This window comes from Thalassophryne amazonica, chromosome 16 (assembly GCF_902500255.1).
Source record: "Thalassophryne amazonica chromosome 16, fThaAma1.1, whole genome shotgun sequence".
Lineage (NCBI taxonomy): Eukaryota > Metazoa > Chordata > Actinopteri > Batrachoidiformes > Batrachoididae > Thalassophryne > Thalassophryne amazonica.
The window spans coordinates 25,046,830-25,069,785 of NC_047118.1; the positions used below are offsets into that span (position 1 = coordinate 25,046,830).

Consider the following 22,956-nt stretch of genomic DNA (forward strand, 5'->3'; position numbering starts at 1 on the left):
GGACATGGCCACGGGCACGGGCATGGCCATGGACATGGGCACGGTGCCCCGGGAGGCCCCGGGGCCCAAAGAATGTACAAGCAGTCTATGGCGCAGAGAGCGCGCACTATGGCTCTGTATAACCCCATCCCCGTGCGCCAGAACTGCTTCACCGTCAACCGCTCGCTCTTCATTTTCAGCGAGGATAACTTCGTGAGGAAATACGCCAAAAAGATCACCGAATGGCCATATCCTTTAAAAAAAAAAAAAAAAAAAATCAGTACAGTGAGTAAAACACTGCTGCGGGCCTCAGGAGGAGGAGGAGGAGGACGAAGAAGCGGCGGCCCCTCTGGTCAGGTACATACATGTCTGAGTGACAGTATTTCTCATTCCAAGAACACCAAGAACAATCAAGTAGTAATCACAAACACGCGCACAGGATGCATTCTGCACATGCCAGTAAATGAATGGTGGAGGGCGGGGCGCACGAATGGAATGAAGGCCAGATTACAGTCAAGGAGTGGGTTTACAGTCGCATGTGACTCGCCTGATGCACGAGTCCCCCCCTGTGTGCGTGTGTCGTGGTGGGTGTCTAGGAGGCGCTGCTGGTTGCTGATGTCAGCATGTGCGGAGTGTTGCGCGTGAATGGAGAAAAAGAAGAGTGAGAGAGGGGGTGGGGTGAGGCGTGTGCATGTGATGGGGGACAAAAAAAAATCGAGTTATAGAGAGCGAGAGATAGCAGAGAGTTAAATGTGAATATATTAACTCATGCATTATGAAAAATGTTGACTCTTCCTTTTTCAGCCTCCTGCGCTCTTTATCGCACCAGATGCAGGTGCCACTGTATGAATGCACCTTCATTTCTCTGCACCCAAAAGCCTCCCCCCACTGCAGGTGTATACGCGCGTCTCTGCGCGTGCCACCAAATGTGTGGCACATTGGGACAATGCCTTCCAAAAAAAATTGCAGCATTCTGTCAAAAAATAGCAAGTGATTTCAGGATTTTCATTGCCAAGATAATGATTATTGATTCTTGCTGATGCTGGGATATAACTCCACAGACTAATTGGGATGCTGCAGGAGCCACAGAGCTTCTCAATCATATTTATTCACCACGACAAAAGTGCTGCTGAGAGAAAAAGGGGATTTGACGTGGTCTAATTAAATATTTCTTTTCAGGCATTAATAACTCCAAGATGGAGATGGACTAACTTGTAAATTTAACATTGTGGGCCATAAGTTGCTATCCCCCCCCCCCCCCCCCCCCTTATCTAGGCTGGTTTGGTTTTGTTGCAACATGTTTTCAAATGGTTAATGGTCAAGATTTTTCATTTTTCCTGCATTTGTGCTTTTAGATTAACCACACATTTAATACATATTTTATTCTAATGTAGAGGAAAACATTTTACAGACTGAATTACTTATAGAAATGGAGATTTTAAATGTAACTGATGGCAAAAAAGACCACATCTGAAATTAAGATTACTGTCAATGGTACAACCATAGAAGGGTCTACAGTGAGGCTTGATGGGAGCTGAACCTCCCCTCGAGTATACATGGTAGCAGTGCAGTCTTATGCACTGCACTGTGATTAACTGTGCATGTTTTTATGCTTTAAACAACTTTCAACGTGCTTTACTTTTTCTTGTCCCCCCCCCCCCCTTAATATTATTATATTTATGAAAATACTGGAGGAGTGGGGTACAATTAGTTATACCTAACAGCTAACAGTAGCTTATCTAGCCGGCTGTAGCACCGTTTGATAACCCACGTTAATTCATGTCCACATTTATTTTTATATGTATTTGTTAATACCGTTATTGTAGGTTTAACTACGCTGTCAAACTTTATACACTAATTACCATTTTTGTTTATCTTGTTAGCTTGCTAGGTATGGTTGTCTTATTAATGGCTAATTTAGCTCTTCTAACTATAACTAGCTTATTTTTGTTATTTACAATTTTATTTTACATGGTGTAGATTTTTAATGATTCATCAGTTTACGTGTTCTTTTTAAAGATATCAACATATAGTACCTTAGTTTTTAGGTTTCCATTTGATAGCATATAGATTATGCTTTTTATTTTCCTATAGTATGCTATGAAAATAACTTACTTTAGATAGATAACAATACATGTTACATCATAGCTTCTGTTTCTATAATAAAACACCAGATTTATAGCTTAGCCTACTAACTATAATTAAATTTTACTACTAGTCTACATACTAAATTACCTATACTACAATCTCCTCCTGTATTAATATTTAGGTTTTAATACCTAGTCTTGTATATTATATATTATATAGTACCATGTTTATTGTATATGTTGTTTATTACCCTTATTATTTTATATATATATATATATATATATATATATATATATATATATATATATATATATATATATATATATATATATATGATGTCTTATCTTTCTTATGTCTTATTATTTATTATATATACTTTTTTCTTGAGCCGCTTGGGTGGGTAGGGAGAGTTCCCATGGGATAAAAAAGCTTTTCAACCTGCCATCCCTGGTTCTCAAGACCAGGCACCTAAGTGGCTCTACTCTGCTCTTTTCTATTCTTCTATTTTACTCTTCCTTTTTAGATATTTAGATATACCTTAGTATACTAGCATAGTTCCACCTTAGAATTGGAATATAATATATAAGATATACCTTACTGAATTTTCATGTTCACACCAATCACAGGAAGTAAGAAGTATTTATTGTTTATTTTCATTTTTTTTTTTTTCATTTTTCTGATTGCCTTGGTACGCTTGGAAATAGATTGCCAGCTTGTCAAACAGCACAACCCAGCAAACCGAATCTGGTGAAACTGAGAAATTTCATAAAGACATATGGAGGATAGTGACATCTAAAGGACAGCAACATTGTTAATGACTCTGTTGTTGGTTGATTAGTTGTGTAGCTATTTTGTGCCTCTATGTTTTCCTCAAATTTTCCAAATTTGTATTTACATTCTGTCAGAAGAGCACTTGTTAGGATTTTTAAAGAGTACCTGTTACAAATATTTTGAATTACCTTGCACACAGAATCCGGGCAGGGTATTGTTTCTTTTGTGTGTGTATGTGTGTATGCAAATGTGTGTGTGTGTGTGTGTGTGTGTGTGTGTGTGTGTGTGTGTGTGTGTGTGTGTGTGTGTGTGTGTGTGTGTGTGTGTGTGTGTGTGTGTGCATGTTTTGTGTACAAAATAACTGGAAAATAGATAAGCAGATTTTCACCAAATGTGGTAGGAATATTTCTTTGTTGAGTATATCCAAATGAATAACTTGCGGAGCAGATTAGTCAATACTCAAGGTAAAAAAAAAAATAAAAAATGTAGAAAAAGAAATAATCTCTCTCTCTCTCTCTCCCTCTCTCTTTCTCGCACATACACAAACAAAATCCCACACTTTCCAGGATATCACCACAGCCAACATGGCTAAAGAGACATTTGAAGGCTTATATTCATTGGTAAATCATTTTTAAATGAAATAAGTGCCACGATGACAATCTCAAAAATCATGAAATAATATCATAATTACCCACAACACACATTTTCAAGGAGCTCTCCAAAGCCAACAGAGCTAGAGTGGTGATCAAAGCTTACATTCAACCGTGCACTTCAATATAAGCAAGAGTGCACATAACTGGTGCTTGTGCATGCTAAAAATACATGACGTGCAGCAGAACATGGAGGGAGTTGTTTCTTAGGAGGAAAGTGATGGCAACAGTTTGTAAGAAGAACACTTCCTTCCAATGTTTTCTGCTGCACATCATTTATTTTTAGCATGCACAAGCACCATGAGCACCAGTTATGTGCACTCTTGCTTATCTTGATCAGGTAATCATGTGATATGAGTTGCTGAGACGCTGTCAATAAACATGAAGTGACATAGCACTGGTATGAATAAAAACACACATTTATTATGTGCACACATGGGGTATTACATCAATCTTGCAATACCTTTCATTCTATTTGTTGTACTTTGTATGTGCGAATTAACAGCATGTATGTAGTAGGCACTTAAAATTTTCATTAAAATACATATTTTCACATTTACAACAAAGACAGACATGTTTCCCACCCAAAAGCTTTTAGCATTACTAGCAGCTATCTTTCAGTAATCACGGCATGCAGCTTGAGTTGATGGAGCCACTAATGTTGAGAATAAGAGATCTGATGTTGCGCCATGTTGTCTTATTGCATGTAACTCTCAAAGCTGCAATGTACAATAAAATATTCATTCAGCTATCTCACATGGAATATTTTATCTTTCATGATGGTGCACAGGATTGTGTTTGTAATTAAAGATCTGATGTAGTCGAGCTTGGAGGTTGGGAGTTACCATGAAGAACATAGTCTGAGCCTACAGGTGAATGCTGGGGTGGAGAAGGTGTAAGTTAACACTTGTTGCATGACTGAGCAGGGACCAGGAAGATGCAATCACACTTTTGATGTTGCCTAAATGACAATTTGTAGCAAATTTTGAGGGAATATTGAGAAGTTTTGAGCCTGACCCAGAAGAAGTGGGATGTGATTCTCCAGTATGTCTCAACATTACACCCAGTAAAGCAATATTTTACACATTCGCTACAAATTTTGGTTTTTCATAATGCAAAAGATGAAGAACTATGCCCTACTTTTTCTGGGTCACGCTCAAAACTTTTCAGTCACCCTTGTATTTGTACACAACATTTTCTCATTATATATAAGCTATTTGGTGGTTTTTTTTAACAGTACACATGATCGCATGAGGGCAGCACAGTGTCTTAGTGGTTAGAACTGTCTTCTCACTGTTCCTATGCTTCAGTCTCTTTCTATTAATTTACTTAGAATTTATCTAAAAATATTTTGTGTGTAACTATTACTTTGGAATCTGCAAGTGTGCTAGTTCCCAGCATGCAGTGGAAGAGCATGTGTTATTAATCTTGTCATGTGATTTCAATTTGCGTTCCTGAAATATATGATAGTAGAAATGTAATGTAAATGTAAGAGAATAGGATAGGTCAGCATTATTAATTTCGTTATGATATACTGTGTGTATTAAGTTTTATCCCCCTGCCCTTCCTCCCAAAAAACCTGTACATTTTTCTTATTTTGCGATATCCCTTTAATATAATAAATGTATCAAATTTTAGATGGTTTTTACAAAGACAATAATCATGTGCACAGCGTGGCTTTTTGTGTGAAAAGCTAACCAAAGCTAAAGTGACATAAAGAAGGAAAACATTTTATTGCAAATAACATTTGCAGATTTTAATCTTGAATAATTTTTGTCACTTGTTTATAAGATGTTCATTATAACTCTGATTTCCCTACACCAATCAGAATCTTACTTTAGAAAACTCCATGGTGTCCTTTGTCTCAATCAGTTGGGTCATTTTCTTGTTTTTGACAAACCAAACAAACCCATTCTGCCTGTTTTTATGAGGTCTGTATCCTCAGACAACATATATCCCATTGACATGTCATGTCACTATGATCACAATAGCAGAAAAGTAAAACACACTGGGGAACAGTTTGGAAAAGACCTCAGAATTAACAACACTTAAATTAATTAAACTCAGTAAGAAAACACAGTAAAATCCTGGGTGATTCGATCATGGGGCCATGAAATTTTGTTTTGATTTTTCAAAAACGTGAGTCTCAGTGAGTTCAAGATTCAACAACACTGACCCCTGGATTGATTTAGTTGTGAGCCTCGACCTGTGGAGTCCCATAATCATGTTTTTTACATAATACTTGGATTGAACAGATATATCTTTGCAATATGTTTCATTACACTTACAATTAACATTAAAAGTTTGAGTCAGTTTAAACTGATTATATATATATATATATATAAATGCAACACTTTTGGTTTTGCTCCCATTTTGTATGAGATGAACTCAAAGATCTAAAACTTTTTTCACATACACAATATCACCATTTCCCTCAAATATTGTTCACAAACCAGTCTAAATCTGTGATAGTGAGCACTTCTCCTTTGCTGAGATAATCCATCCCACCTCACAGGTGTGCCATATCAAGATGCTGATTAGACACCATGATTAGTGCACAGGTGTGCCTTAGACTGTCCACAATAAAAGGCCACTCTGAAAGGTGCAGTTTTGTTTTATTGGGGGGGATACCAGTCAGTATCTGGTGTGACCACCATTTGCCTCATGCAGTGCAACACATCTCTTTCGCATAAAGTTGAAGAGAACACCTCTCCAACGTGCCAAACGCCAGCGAATGTGAGCATTTGCCCACTCAAGTCGGTTACGACGACGAACTGGAGTCAGGTCGAGACCCAGATGAGGACGACGAGCATGCAGACGAGCTTCCCTGAGACGGTTTCTGACAGTTTGTGCAGAAATTCTTTGGTTATGCAAACCGATTGTTTCAGCAGCTGTCCGAGTGGAGGTGAACATGCTGGATGTGGAGGTCCTGGGCTGGTGTGGTTACACGTGGTCTGCGGTTATGAGGCTGGTTGGATGTACTGCCAAATTCTCTGAAACGCCTTTGGAGACGGCTTATGGTAGAGACATGAACATTCAATACACGAGCAACAGCTCTGGTTGACATTCCTGCTGTCAGCATGCCAATTGCACGCTCCCTCAAATCTTGCGACATCTGTGGCATTGTGCTGTGTGATAAAACTGCACCTTTCAGAGTGGCCTTTTATTGTGGGCAGTCTAAGGCACACCTGTGCACTAATCATGGTGTCTAATCAGCATCTTGGTATGGCACACCTGTGAGGTGGGATGGATTATCTCTGCAAAGGAGAAGTGCTCACTATCACAGATTTAGACTGGTTTGTGAACAATATTTGAGGGAAATGGTGATATTGTGTATGTGGAAAAAGTTTTAGATCTTTGAGTTCATCTCATACAAAATGGGAGCAAAACCAAAAGTGTTGCGTTTATATTTTTGTTGAGTATATATATATATATATATATATATATATACACAACATAAACATATTAACTATAAAATAATTATTTAAACAACTAAATTAAAAAGGCAATATTTATTCAAATATAGCTTAAAATAAGCATTTTATAAAATGACAAAATATCAGTTGTGAAACACCAGGTAAAGACAGCTGTGGAAATCTAAATTAAATTGCAGCTTAGCTGTTTATTGTGGGGTAGGATCAATAATAAAGGAATCAATGGACTTTTACAAAATGCTGAATTTAAACATGTATTTAAATTTTCTGTTTACTCCTTATTTCAATATAAATTATTTAGTTAACATAAATAAATTACTATTGAGAAACACAGTTTGAATGTTTATACCAGTCTTGCCACTAGAAGACAGTGAGACAGTGTGTCATGCACAATGACAAAGTGTACTAGTAAAGTGTACTGTAAAGTGTTCCAGATATATTTTTACAACTTCCATAAAGTATTAAACTATAGTATGAAACTATTATAATACTGAATAAACACAGACACATCAATAATTTTTACCATATATTTACAAAGGTCTACCATATTAACAAAAGAAAAAGTACATTTATCAGAAATATTGAAGATTAAAAAATGCATAGAGATACTTGATACATCTCAAATATTAGAATGTTATTGAAAAGTTCATTTATTTTAGTAATCCACTTCAAAAAGTGAAACTCATATATTATATAGATTTCCTACACACAGAGTGATATATTTCAAGCATTTATTTCTTTTAATTTTGATTATTATGGCTTACAGCTCATGAAAACCAAAAAATCAGTATCTCAGAAAATTTGCATATTGTGAAAAAATGAAAATTGCAGACTCATGATGTCACACTCTAATCAACTAAATAACTCAAAACACCTGCAAAGATTACCTGAGCCTTTAAATGGTCTTTCAGTCTGGTTCAGTATAAACCTGACATCGGTGTGTGAGTGTGTCTGTGTGAATGGGTGAATGTGAGCTATAACTGTAAAGCGCTTTGAGCTTCTGATGCAGATGGGAAAAGCACTATATAAATTCAGTTCATTTACCATTTCAGTAGGCTACACAATCATGGGGAAGACTGCTGACTTGAAAGCTGTCCAGAAGACACCCTCCACAAGGAGGGTAAGTGACAAAAGGTCACCACAAACAGACTTATCCAGGACATGGGCTAAAACTGTTGCATTCCTTGTGTCAAGGAATTCCTGAACCAGGGACAATGTCAGAAGTGTCTTACCTGGGCTAATGATAAAAAGGACTGGACTGTTGCTCAGTAGTCCAAAGTCCTCTTTTCATGTGAAAGTAAATTTTGCATTTCATTTGGAAGTTGAGGTCTCAGAATCTGGAGGAAGAGTGGTGAGACACAGAATACAAGTTGCTTGCAGACCAGTGTGAAGTTTCCGCAGTCAGTGATGATTTTGGAAGCCATGTCATCTGCTGGTGTTGAACCACTGTGTTTTATCAAGTCCAAAGTCAGTGTAGCCATCTACCAGGAACTTTTAAAGCATTTTGTGCTTCCCTCTATTGAAAAGCTTTACGGAAATGCTGATTTAATTTTCCAGCAGGACTTGCACCTGCTCACAATGCCAAAGTACCAATATCTGTTTTAAGGACCATTGTATCACTGTGCTTGATTGACCAGCAAACTCACCTGACCTAAACCCCATAGAGTTTCTATGGGGTATTGTGAAGAGGAAGATGAGAGACACCAGACTCAACAATGCAGATGAGCTGAAAGCCACCATCAAAGCTACTTGCGCTTCCATAACACCTCAACAGTGCCACAGGCTGATTGCCTCTATGCCACGGCACATTGATGGAGTAATTCATGGAAAAGGAGCCCCAACCAAATATTAAGTGCATATACTGTACAGTACAAGGCCATACTTTTCAGGTGGCCAACATTTCTGTATTAAAAAAGCTTTTTATTGGTCTTATGTAAGTAAGTCCCTTCAGCTGCTCCCTTGTTTTGGCACTTGGGGTCGCCACAGCAAATCCAAGGTGGATCTGCATGTTGAATAGGCACAGATTTTACGCCGGATGCCCTTCCTGACGCAACTCCTCATTACATGGAGAAATGTGGCAGGGGTGGGATTTGAACCCGGAACCTTTTGAACTGAAACCAAGTGCATTAACCACTTGGCCACCACCCTGTGGTTATTGGTCTTATGTAATATTCTAATTTTCTGAGATACTGAATTTTGGGTTTTCATTAGCTGTATGCCATAATCATCACAATTAAAATAAATAAACACTTGAAATATATCACTGTGTGTAATGAAGCTATATAATATATGAATTTCACTTTTTGAATCAGACTACTGACATAAATTAACTTTTCAATGATATTATAATTTATTGAGATGTACCTGTACAATGTGTTCTTTTGTTTCTATAATCTTGTTAAAAATAATAATTAAAAAAACTTTATTAAAAGGATGTTTGATGTGAGTGCCCACCACCTTTCTGTGACTCAACATATTTCCATTTGGTCATGTGTACAAGATGTTTTTCATTATTGGTATTGGTACTGGGAGGTATGTGTTGGTATTGGTATTGCGAGGTACAGTATATGTTGGTGACATTCCATGTGGCTGTTCGGATGTGAAATGTCTGAACCCGCCCTCGACCGCCACCCAGTCCTCTCTGCATCCGACCCCCATGGGCCCCTCTGCAGGTGGTGAACCCACAGGAGATCACCCACAAGTATCTCGGGGTCTTGTTCACGAATGAGGGACGGATGGAGTGTGAGATCGACAGACGGATTGGTGCAGCATCTGCAGTGATACGGCCGCTGTATTGGACCATTGTGGTGAAGAGAGAGCTGAGTAGGGGGGCAAAACTCTCGATTTACCGATCGATCTACGTTCCGATCCTCACCTATGGTCATGAGATTTGGCTCATGACCGAAAGAACGAGGTCGCGAGTACAAGCGGCTGAGATGAGTTTCCTCCGCAGAGTGGCTGGGCACTCCCTTAGAGATAGGGTGAGGAGCTCGGTCACTCGGGAGGAGCTCGGAGTCGAGCTGCTGCTCCTCCATGTCGAAAGGAGCCAGTTGAGGTGGCTCAGGCATCTTTTCCGGATGCCCCCTGGACGCCTCGCTGGAGAGGTGTTCTGGGCATGTCCCATCGGGAGGAGGCTTGGGAACACCTTGGGGTTCCCCTGGAGGAGCTGGGGGAGGTGTGTGTGGATCGGAAGGTCTGGGCGGCTTTGCTTGAGCTGCTGCCCCCGCGACCCGACTCCAGATAAAGCGGAAGAAAATTGATGGATGGATGGAAGTATATGTTGGTACTGGTATTGGTAGTTGGGGGTTATGTATTGGTATTGGTATTGGGAGGTATGTGTTGGTATTGGTATTGGTATTGGGGGTTATGTATTGGTATTGGTATTGGAAGGTATGTGTTGGTATTGGTATTGGTATTGGGAGGTATGTGTTGCATTGACAAAGAGTGCATGTAAACTTTGTGTCCTGTTCAGGTATGATGACCCAGAATCAGTGAGAAATTAAATAATAATTTACAACTTTTGAGTTTAATCTGAGGATTTACTGCTGTATTGAGCAGTGCTATATGTTTTTTGAGTTAGTGAACCATATTCACTGCAGAACTTCAATTATTTATTGATCCCCCCCTTTATCAGAGTTTGTTTGTGTGTGAACAAGGGTATTTATTAGAGAGAATAATACCCCACCTCTTGTCAAAAGTTTGATGGATGATGTCACAGCCAATCAGAATCGACTATGTCACTAAGCCCCGCCCCAATCCCTCCCCTAATCCCGCCCCCTATGATGTGTCACAGCCAATCAGAATCGACTACGTCACTAAGCCCCGCTCCACCCCTCCCTAATCCCGCCCCTATGACATGTCACAGCCAATCAGCATTAGCCTGCCCCTAACCCCTCCCCTAAACTTCGCGCTGCATAGCCGAAACTCTGGTAAATATTACAACGGTCTCTAACGATGGGGCAGCGCCTAAGAAGTTAAAATGATACATAAATCGTGTAAAACCGCCTCTACCGCTCGACCACCTGGCTGGGGTAGTGAATTTTGAGTCAGGAGCCTGTCTGGGGTATATTTTCGAAGCGTACAAAGCAACCTTGAGTTTTTACATGTTACCCTCGATCGAGCCCCATACCCCAAAAGTGACTTTGTGCACATATGTCTGGAGCGTTATGTCCACCGTGGTCGCTGCTTATTTGAGAGGGGATGTTTTAGCGGATCCTCAGACAATCCGTGCTGAGAACAAAAATCATTTTCAGATTACATGGACCGGTTACACCAGCTCTCTGTATAAAGTGACCTTTGATAGATATCCTGCTGGCATACCCACTACGGCCAAGATGAACTTGGAATGCATCCACGGTAATCAGCGGGCCGTTGTAGAAGCCCCGGTACCGACGTGGGAAAAAATGTTTTCGGCATATGGGGACAGAATCAACGGGCTTTTTAGGCACTGGCTGGAATATAAAGACATTATCGGAGTCAGAAGAAACCTGACCCCTTTCTTTTGTTAAGGGGAATCTGGCCACTCCCACCCCGCCCAACTATATATATTCATCAGCGGGCCAGGATGTGCTACCATTTGACAACCGACATCACGACTCAAGCTTTCATATCAGCTCACATTCCTCCAGCTTCACCTCTGCCAGAGGATGACGTCGATTGTGAGGGTCATTACACCGGCTATGAGGAAGAAGGCTGCTCGCAGGACCTCTTCACCTCACCGCCAGAATCCTGGCCGGGTTAACGCGAGCTTTCCTCGGCTGAAGCATCGGTGATGTGGGGCCAAGAAGCCCAATTAAGGGGTGTACCCTTGGTCACCATCTGTAATTTTAGATGACGGACCAGGATCACCCCCCAGTGTTTACATCGGGGGTCAACCTACGGCTCCGGCGGAGGTCTGGGGTGAAACATCCCTCCCACCCCACCTGATACAAGAAGCGCTGTGTGGCGAGACGTGCGTCACACCAGTCGTTGTGACCAGCCGGATGGACTTCCCTCCGACGAATTTTTGAAAACAACGATACTGGCCGTCATCCATCTGCTGGCTGGAGTGATTGCGAATTGTAGAAAGGAACTCTGTTACAGCTGTCAGGTTGACCATCCGAGTCAGACGCAGCACGGATGCCTGGAAGAGATATCTGAATTCTTTTACCCATTCAATTTCCATCATGTGATAAAAAATCTCTGGACGGAGCGGTTTATTCCTGCAGTGCTCAAATTGCTGGCGAGCCATTACATATTTCCCTCACCGGCGAGAGTCCAGGGTGTGGCTGAAAACATCTTGAATGAGCTGAAACACTGTGATAATTTTGGTGGAGTGTTGAAGCAGATATCCAGCTGTTTGGAGTATGAAAATCCCACTCACATTCATGAAATGGAGGATGTCTGGCACGGCCTGATCTGATTGTCACCTGCAGAGTTTTTGTTTTAATATATCTCTATATATCTATGTCAACATTCAATTTATCATGAGAAATTATCTGATTAATCTGTGTTGAGGTGTAAGGGATCATTATGTCATTCGTGAACTGTCGCATCTTTTAAATCAGGCTGTCACACGCAGGCTGAACAATATTACAATGTCTTCTGTATTGGAAAGGGTGCTGGACTCTGTTAAAAATCAGGCCCCTCCAGAGTTTTGGGAGGAAAATGTGCTAAGAACCATTTCGCAAATAGCGGATAACTCTGGCAACATCGTCTTACGCAGGATTTCCGTTATGGTTACTGACAATTTTCATCGACTTAATCCCTACCACCTCTTTACACTGTACGCATTTATTGTGGACGTCCTTTGTCACAGTGTAAGGACAACAACTCCTGGAGAGATCTGAAGTCCTGACCATCCTACAGAAACTTAATACAGCGATTTGTCTGAATAATTGCGGGGATGTTTTACACCGAACCCTGCAGATGATTAAATAGTAACTTCTTTTTCTGTTTTTTTAAATGAATGATAAAAAATGTGTAAAACAATAATTTTCTGTTTTTAAGTTGCCTGTGTAAAACAATAATTTCTCTGTTTTTTGAGTTGCGTGTGTTTGTAATAAAATGATATATATAAACCAGGATTGCCTGTTTTTTCGTCATTCACATACTTGATCCCTTACATGATGGCTGAAGAAAGATTGATGAGAAATGTGTATGACCCTTCAAATCCTGGAAGCTTCGGCGGTGTGGAATGCTTACAGAAGGCTATCAAAGCCGAATCCGGGGTTAAACCCTCCAGGAAAGATGTGGAGTATTCCTTGTCTGGGGAAGATACTTACACTTTACATAAACCCGCAAGGATGAATTTTAGCAGAAATAGGGTGTTTGTTACAGCTCCTATGAAACAATTCCAGGCTTATCTCTGCAATATGCAGGCTTTATCAGCTCATAACGACAACTATAAGTATCTCTTAACAGTCATAGACCCATGCATCCATCCATCCATTTCTACCGCTTTATCCGGAGTCGGGTCGCGGGGGCAGCAGCTCAAGCAAAGCCGCCCAGACCTCCCGATCCACACACACCTCCCCCAGCTCCTCCGGGGGAACCCCAAGGCGTTCCCAAGCCAGCCGAGAGATGTAATCCCTCCAGCGTGTCCTGGGTCTTCCCCGGGGCCTCCTCCCAATGGGACGTGCCCAGAACACCTCTCCAGTGAGGCGTCCAGGGGGCATCCGGAAAAGATGCCCGAGCCACCTCAACTGACTCCTTTCGACATGGAGGAGCAGCGGCTCGACTCCAAGCTCCTCCCGAGTGACCAAGCTCCTCACCCTATCTCTAAGGGAGCGCCCAGCCACCCTGCGGAGGAAACGTATCTCAGCCACTTGTACTCGCGATCTCGTTCTTTCAGTCATGAGCCAAATCTCATGACCATAGGTGAAGATCGGAACGTAGATCGATCGGTAAATCGAGAGCTTTGCCCCCCTACTCAGCTCTCTCTTCACCACGGTGGTCCGATACAGCGACCGCATCACTGCAGATGCTGCACCAATCCATCTATTGATGTCACACTCCATCCGTCCCTCACTCGTGAACAAAACCCTGAGATACTTAAACTCCTCCACTTGAGGCAAGGACACTCCACCGACCTGAAGAGGGCAAAGCACCTTTTTCTGGTCGAAAACCATGGCCTCGGATTTGGAGGTGCTGATTTTCATCCCGGACGCTTCACACTCGGCTGCAAACCGCCCCAGTGCACGCTGAAGGTCCTGATTTGACGAAGCCAACAGAACCACATTGTCCGCAAACAGCAGAGACGAGATTCTGTGGTTCCCAAACAAGACCCCCTCTACACCCTGGCTGTGCCTAGAAATTCTGTCCATAAAAATAATGAACAGAACCAGTGACAAAGGGCAGCCCTGGCGGAGGCCAACATGCACTGGAAACAGGTTTGACTTACTACCGGCAATGCAAACCAAGCTCCTGCTGTGGTCGTACAGGGACTGGATAGCCCTTTGCAAAGGACCCCGGACCCCGTACTCCCGGAGCACCCCCCACAGGGTGCCCCGAGGGACACGGTCGAACGCCTTCTCCAGATCCACAAAACACATGTGGACTGGTTGGGCGAACTCCCATGAACCCTCGAGCACCCGATGGAGCGTGTAGAGTTGGTCCAGTGTGCCGCGACCAGGACGAAAACCACACTGCTCCTCCTGAATCCGAGGTTCGACCATCAGTTGAATTCTCCTCTCCAGTACTCTGGAATAGACCTTACCGGGGAGGCTGAGGAGTGTGATCCCCCTATAGTTGGAACACACCCTCCGGTCCCCTTCTTAAACAGAGGGACCACCACCCCGGTCTGCCAATCCAGAGGCACTGTCCCCAATCGCAACGCGATGTTGCATAGGCGTGTCAGCAAAGAGAGTCCCACAACATCCAGAGACTTAAGGTACTCAGGACGGATTTCATCCACCCCAGGAGCCTTGCCACCGAGGAGCTTTCTAACCACCTCGGTGACTTTGGCCTGGGTAATGGATGAGTCCGCCTCTGAGTCCCTAGTCTCTGCTTCCTCTTCAGAAGACGTGATGATGGGATTGAGGAGATCCTCGAAGTATTCCTTCCACCACCAGACAACATCCCCAGTCAGGGTCAACAGCTCCCCACCCGCATCGTAAACAGTGCTGGTGGAGAGCTGCTCCCGCCTCCTGAGGTTTCGGACGGTTTGCCAGAATCTCTTCAAGGCCGACCGATAGTCCTCCTCCATGGCCTCCCCAAACTCCTCCCAGACCCGAGTTTTTGCCTCTGCGACCACACGGGCTGTGGCATGCTTGGCCTGCCGGTACCTGTCAGCTGCCTCCGGGGACCCACCTACCAACAAAGATAAGTAGGACTCCTTCTTCGGCTTGTCATAAACATATTTTCAAAAAAAGCATATGCCAGGCTTCTCAAAATGAAAACAGGTCGTGAGGTCACAAATGCTTTTGCCACAGTTTTACAAGAAAGCGGAGTCCCACAGAAGTTGCAGACTGATGCTGGGAAAGAATTTTTCAACAAGGTTTTTTCAGCCCTCATGAAAAAAAAACAGCATAAAACATTTTTCAACTGCCAGCGATCTGAAGGCCTCAGTCGTTGAACTCTTTAATCGGACACTAAAAACCAAGATGTGGAGGTTATAAGGTTGGTGATATAGTCAGGATCTCCAAGCTCAGGGGAGGTTTTGATAAAAATACCAACAGAGTTTTACAGATGAAATGTTCACAGTGTCAGAATGTATTCCACGTTTCCCACCTGTGTATAAATTAACAGACTACGACGGCGAGATCATTGAAGGTTCATTTTATGAACCAGAATTGCAGGATGTTAAAATATCAAAAGACAAACCATATCAGGTTCAAGAAATTATTCATGAACATTTTACCAAGGGGAAGAAATTTGTATTTGTCAGGTGGAAGAACTGGCCTGAAAAATTTAACTCCTGGGTTCCTGCAGACCAACTGATGGCCATATAAATGTGACGACATCTATCTTCAACCGGCATATGAAAAATGGATCGGGACCTGAGACAAGGATTTTATGTGACTCTGCCTTCAAACGCCAGCTTTAAAGTATTCCCGGATAACACGATTTCATGCTACCAGGTGGACTTGGCTCGACACCTGGATTTAGAGGGAGAGTGGGTTGTGGTGCTGACTGAGATTTCTTATCCTCACACTTGGTTAAATATTCCAGAAAAGCATTGCTCTACGTTTCAGGTGAAAAAAATTACGTCCAAGAACAAAATCTCAGTTCACTCAACTTCTTTTGAGGCAGGATATTATGACAACTTTAACCTTATTGCAACGCAGATAAACTCTCATTTGAAGAATATAGATCCAAAGATCTCTTTAAAATATGACGATATTCAAAAAAATTTTGTGTGGGAAGGAGACGGTACCTGCCACGTACATTTTGAAACCCCAACGGTGTACATGCTGGGGTTACAGCCTGATAAGTGGTTGAGATGCGGGCCCAGGGCCATGACCTCCCTGCGTTTCCCTGATATAAAAGGCGGGTTATATCATTTTTTCTGTTACACAGACGTTGTTCAGGCTCAGACGGTGGGTGACAGTTTTGCTCCTCTGCTCCGCTGTTTCGAGATAACAAGGGACGTTTGGAGAAATTATCATGCAAAGATTCAACCCTGCTTATTATACTCCAGTTTCTAAAAGACATATTGAAAATATGCGCATTGAGATTCATACAGATCAAGATGAGCCCGTTAAATTCACATACGGGAAAGTGATTGTCACGTTACACTTTAAACAGACGGGTTAAAAACAAAAACAATGCAACCTGATATTTAGAGATTTGTTCCTTATTATGAAAATCAGGTCAGTCACGGTTTTTCCGGTGCCCCCGTTATGTACGGGAAAGGTTTGGGTAACATATTTTCAAAATTATTGAAGTTCGTCACGCCTTTATTTAAACAAGGATACATGCTTACCAAACCTCACCTGAAAAACGCCGCCAAAAATATCACGTCCAGTGTGGTGAGCCGTGTGGTTGAAAGGGTGTCCCGTCCTCAGGAAGCCGGCATGCAGGAAGGATCCGGGATCATGGTACTCTCGCGACACCCCAGGAAACGCCCTACCGGGAAACACATAGGTAGGGGTAAAAAACGAAGAGTCTTGCACAAACGTAAGACAGTCCACCGGAACGCCAAGAAGAGAAGACCGTCTCGTGATATTTTTTCTTAAGGATGAGCCTGTTCCGATATAATTCACCCGAGTGCGCCACGAGTGAACTAGACCTGTTTACCATCCCAGCGACACAACTCTCAATAGAGGACAGTTAATATGTGGAAATAACTCCGATATCGGCGCTGACTGACACCGGGCCGATCTAATTTTTTATCCCCGGAGACGGAGAAAGATACCTGGATTTAAATAACACGCTGATTCATCTCCGGGTGAAAATTACAAATGCTGACGGGAGTAATCTGGCTGCTGACGCCAACGTGGGGCTAATAAATTCCTCCCTGAACACAATTTTTTCACAGGTCGATGTCACGCTGGGTGACAGGTTAATTTCGCAGTCCAGTGCCACACATCCTTACAGGGCTATGATTGAAGCATTACTGAACTTCTCAGCTGAATCACTCAAATCTCAGTTCACAGCAGGCCTTTTTTTCAAAGACACGGCAGGTGTGATGGATTCAACCGTGATGGCTGACGATGGGCCCAACGCAGGTCGGGTGAGCAGAGTGCGCCTCACCACTCGGTCGAGAGAAATCCAGCTGCTTGGTCCGTTACACGCAGACATCTTTTTCTGCGAGAGGTCGTCATTAAATAATGTTGTCGCTCAGGTGACGCTTTCAGCCTGATGTGTGCTGATAACAGCACTTTTAAGTTAAACATCCTGGGAGTGTCTCTTTTTGTTAAAAAGTCTCAGTCTCCCCAGCAGTTCATCTCGGCCACAATGCAGCATTATTGAAGGGGAACGCCCTGTATCCGTTATCACGTATTAATGTGAAAACCTATGTTATCCCTCACAATTCCAGAATTTGCAATCATGAAAATCTGTTTCTGTGGGTCATGCCGAAATATGTCATCCTGGGTATGGTGAACCACAATGCTTTCAGCGGAGAAAGGGATTTATCCCCGTTTAACTTCCAAAACTACGATGTGGAATATCTGGCTCTAAGCCAAAATGGGAGACAGGTGCCTTCTAAACCCTTCCAACCGCAATTTAACAACGGGATCTCTGTCAGAGAGTTTTATCATTTGTACACAGCCACAGGGAGACATTTGAAGGATCTTCCTCGCTGTATAACTCGTGACGATTTTCCATTGGGATACGCCTTGTACACCTTTAACCTGAGTTCGGAGGAGGATACGGGGGCATTGTCACCAGTTTCTACTGGCAGTCTAAGGCTTGAAATGCGCTTCAGAGTGGCGACCCCGCATACGATAACACTAGTGGTCTACGCGTGCTACAACTCCATTCGGGAAATTAACTCCAAACGGCAAGTGTTGGTCGATTTTTACTGAATCATGAACACCCTCAAGTTGGAGGCCGTGATGAGGCATTTAGCAGAAAACATTTTCAGAGGAGTGTGGGCCTGTGATGAATTAGATCGCATCAAAGTGAAACCGCCTGCTTTTTTCATAGTAAATACCCACCTGAGGCATTTACCAGGTGAACACTGGCTGGCGATCACTGTTGAAAAAGATGGTGGAGCTACGTTTTTTGATTCCTTCGGATTTAGCCCAGACTTCAACCTGTACCCCAAAGGTATCCTACAGTATTTGGAAAATCAACGCGGGATTACAAAGATTTTCTATCATAATAGACAGCTACAACATGTGTAGATGTGTGCGGGTAACACTGTGTCTTTTATTTATCTAAACGAGCCTGCGGGCTGTCCTACAAAGATGTACTGTCTTTATACACCCGCAACACTGTTAAGAACGACGATATGGTTTTTGAATTTGTGAAGGAATATCAGCAATGTACCAGAACAGGCTATAAGAGCTTGTGTAACCAGTGTTCATGTTGTTTTCATGCATTTAAAACCTGTTACAATTTACACTGAATGAACTTGCTGTAGACTGTTACTTTTGTAGAGATTTTTATTGTGGTGATAAACATGCTGTATAACAACAAATTATATATTAAATAAATGATTAGTACAATAACAAGATCTGCTTCTTATTTGAAAACTCTGTGATCTTCTTTCATGCTGGAAGTGTCACCTGCTCTGATGCCTGGGTATCTCTGACTATGTTGCTGATCCGGTTAGCCTCAGAAAGCAATGTTTATGCGGGAAATTCTTCCCAAATGATCGGCTTCACCTTTCTTTTCTTCTTGCTGGGGGATTTGGTTGCAAGTGGTGACTCATCCGGCAATATACTTTGGCTTTTTTTTTAATTTCTGCAGTTCTTCGCGGGCTGCAGGGTTTGAAATGCAGCTCACAGAAATATTATATTAATTCAAAACAGTAAGAAAATGCCCCCAGTCTGTTGGAGGGTTGGATTTTTTGAAGGAAGAGCTGAGATATTTCATGAGATTGATTTCATGGGAACCCTTAACTGCCCGCCCATTATAAATAAATTCACCCGATGTGGTCCAAGTAGCATTACCTGTGGAAATCTTCCTCATAATATACTCTGCGTTCTTACGGTCTCTCGAGGGCAGGTTCTCTATCACCTCCCTCACGGTACCCGTGAACAACTCCTCTTTGGGTATAATAACGGACTCCTTTTCAGAGGGTGAAACACGTGCCCGCTTTTCATTCTCCCCCTGCCTGATAAGCATTAAATAACGCTGCAGGAGAGCCTCGTATCTTTTAATTTTCTCAAAAGGACTCTGTCCATCCGCGGCTATAACTGCCCTCATAAAATCCAAATCATTTTCAGCGCACTGTCTTTTGTCTGCACCACCAGGATTCAACTGTTGCTTTTTTGAGGTCATCTGTTCAAGTTGCTGGGGCGTTAACAGAAACATCTTCTGAGTCGATTTTGACGTCATTTATCCTCGTATGAGTTGAGTAATAATCAGCAATGCAGCAGCCAGTAGTGGCAACAGGAATCCTCCAGTCTGTATAAGACTCCTGCGTTTACTCTTTAAGCTGGTCTTTTTAGCCGCCAAAAGCCGTAAAGCTTTTCTCCTCCTTTTCAGGGTGCTGAATTGTCTCCTGTTCAGGACGATATTACCCTTTAAAATATTCAGAGCAATCTCAGATAAGGCACGCAGAAGATCGGGAGCCGCCTTTCTCAAAATGTCTTGACGCTGATGTGGGCTGGCTTTGATTAGAGTTTTAAGAATGTCGGCGTTCCTTTTTAAAAGTGAGCTCATGGTCTCCTGTTGGATTTTGCAATATAAACAGCCACTGATTTTGCAACAACCCTGTTCTCAGTCTAAACCAATCTGGGCAGTTTTGTGTACAGTCCAGGAATAAATATCCGTATGGTTCACTGGTTGCGTCTTCTAAGCTGTCCAAAAAATATTGTTTTTTTGAGGGGAACATTTGGTGAGCTAAAATATTCATCTGCAGCTTATCACGTGGGTTTTTAAAGAGCACCATATAGCTTGTGCTGAGACTGATTGTTCTGCTGTATTTCCCCTGATGAAACACATTCTGAGTTATTACAATTATTGACATATTCCTATGGTGTCTGTACTGTGTAAATACTCTCACAACTCCGGGGTCATCAGCCGCCTGAAAAATGAGATCGTCCAATATTATCAGGTGAGACTTACCAGAAGGAAACAGGCTTTCGTCTTCGAAAGAATCAGGCAGACCTTGCACAAATTTAATGTTTTTATTCTTCGCCCTCAGTTCAGAGTACATGGGTTGGAATGAGGTGTAAATCCATACAATATTTTCCGGCACATCTTTCATTACGTGATCACAGTTCTCCAATAATGATTTAACAAAAACAGTTTTTCCTGATCCATTTGGTCGTATTCCGAGGCATGAGAAAGGTGTCTGCAATCTCGGGTCAAACAGGATAGGCTCTCCAAAATCAGACATGCTTTTCAATATCCAAAGGGTTCAGTCAGACCATCAGGCAAAAGACGTCGTTTGTCATACATGACTCGGAAGGTTTTCTGGAATGACGTGTTTGTTTGTTTTTATGACGTTTGATACCCTGCTGTGGCGCTTTGATCATGGACCCATTGGCAGGATTTTTTACATAACCCTCGATCAAGTCTTTGACGCTGTCAAAGTTCATTTTTTGACAGCTAGCACGAGTTTGTGTGATCCCTTTCACGCGCATAACAGTTTTTCCACTCGAGGTTTTATACGCGTAACGTTTCGGTCCCGCTGCCGCAAATTCAACAGTGGTGTCCCCACTCAACTCATCTGTTAAGTGCCCGAGAAAATTACCGGTGGGTAACGGGGTTTCACCATCCCTGCAGACATAGATCAGGCTATCTGTATCTTAGTACAGGATCCTCTCTGGGGTCGCCACCTTTTCCATAAATCCATACAGAGTCAAGCATGCATATGATGTGGTGAATGCAGCAATAAATATATTACACTCAACAAAAATATAAACGCAACACTTTTGGTTTTGCTCCCATTTTGTATGAGATGAACTCAAAGATCTAAAACTTTTTCCACATACACAATATCATCATTTCCCTCAAATATTGTTCACAAACCAGTCTAAATCTGTGATAGTGAGCACTTCTCCTTTGCTGAGATAATCCATCCCACCTCACAGGTGTGCCATATCAAGATGCTGATTAGACACCATGATTAGTGCACAGGTGTGCCTTAGACTGTCCACAATAAAAGGCCACTCTGAAAGGTGCAGTTTTGTTTTATTGGGGGGGGATAGCAGTCAGTATCTGGTGTGACCACCATTTGCCTCATGCAGTGCAACACATCTCCTTCGCATAGAGTTGATCAGGTTGTCAATTGTGGCCTGTGGAATGTTGGTCCACTCCTCTTCAATTGCTGTGCGAAGTTGCTGGATATTGGCAGGAACTGGTACACGCTGTCGAATACGCCGGTCCAGAGCATCCCAAACATGCTCAATGGGTGACATGTCCGGTGAGTATGCCGGCCATGCAAGAACTGGGACATTTTCAGCTTCCAAGAATTGTGTACAGATCCTTGCAACATGGGGCCGTGCATTATCCTGCTGCAACATGAGGTGATGTTCTTGGATGTATGGCACAACAATGGGCCTCAGGATCTCGTCACGGTGTCTCTGTGCATTCAAAATGCCATCAATAAAATGCACCTGTGTTCTTCGTCCATAACAGACGCCTGCCCATACCATAACCCCACCGCCACCATGGGCCACTCGATCCACAACATTGACATCAGAAAACCGCTCACCCACACGATGCCACACACGCCGTCTGCCATCTGCCCTGGACAGTGTGAACCAGGATTCATCCGTGAAGAGAACACCTCTCCCTCTGCCAAACTCCAGCGAATGTGAGCATTTGCCCACTCAAGTCGGTTACGACGACGAACTGGAGTCAGGTCGAGACCCCGATGAGGACGACGAGCATGCAGATGAGCTTCCCTGAGACGGTTTCTGACAGTTTGTGCAGAAATTCTTTGGTTATGCAAACCGATTGTTTCAGCAGCTGTCCGAGTGGCTGGTCTCAGATGATCTTGGAGGTGAACATGCTGGATGTGGAGGTCCTGGGCTGGTGTGGTTACACGTGGTCTGCGGTTGTGAGGCTGGTTGGATGTACTGCCAAATTCTCTGAAATGCCTTTGGAGACGGCTTATGGTAGAGAAATGAACATTCAATACACGAGCAACAGCTCTGGTTGACATTCCTGCTGTCAGCATGCCAATTGCACGCTCCCTCAAATCTTGCGACATCTGTGGCATTGTGCTGTGTGATAAAACTGCACCTTTCAGAATGGCCTCTTATTGTGGGCAGTCTAAGGCACACCTGTGCACTAATCATGGTGTCTAATCAGCATCTTGATATGGCACACCTGTGAGGTGGGATGGAATATCTCAGCAAAGGAGAAGTGCTCGCTATCACAGATTTAGACTGGTTTGTGAACAATATTTGAGGGAAATGGTGATATTGTGTATGTGGAAAAAGTTTTAGATCTTTGAGTTCATCTCATACAAAATGGGAGCAAAACCA

The 22,956-nt window shown here is 42.7% G+C and overlaps 1 protein-coding gene and 1 long non-coding RNA gene across 2 annotated transcripts in view; both read left to right on the top strand.

The window, feature by feature from the left end:
* Positions 1-22,956, top strand: part of cacna1aa (calcium channel, voltage-dependent, P/Q type, alpha 1A subunit, a) — a 327,384-nt gene that overhangs the window by 351 nt on the left and 304,077 nt on the right. Inside the window, 1 exon segment of the mRNA XM_034189657.1 lies at positions 1-227. This exon segment is cut by the window's left edge and continues 351 nt beyond it. Coding sequence (XP_034045548.1) covers positions 1-227 — 227 coding nt within the window.
* LOC117527352 lies at positions 5,615-19,035 on the top strand. Its single transcript, XR_004565506.1, has 3 exons — positions 5,615-5,627; positions 6,757-6,758; positions 18,949-19,035. It is a non-coding gene; the product is annotated as an uncharacterized LOC117527352 (long non-coding RNA).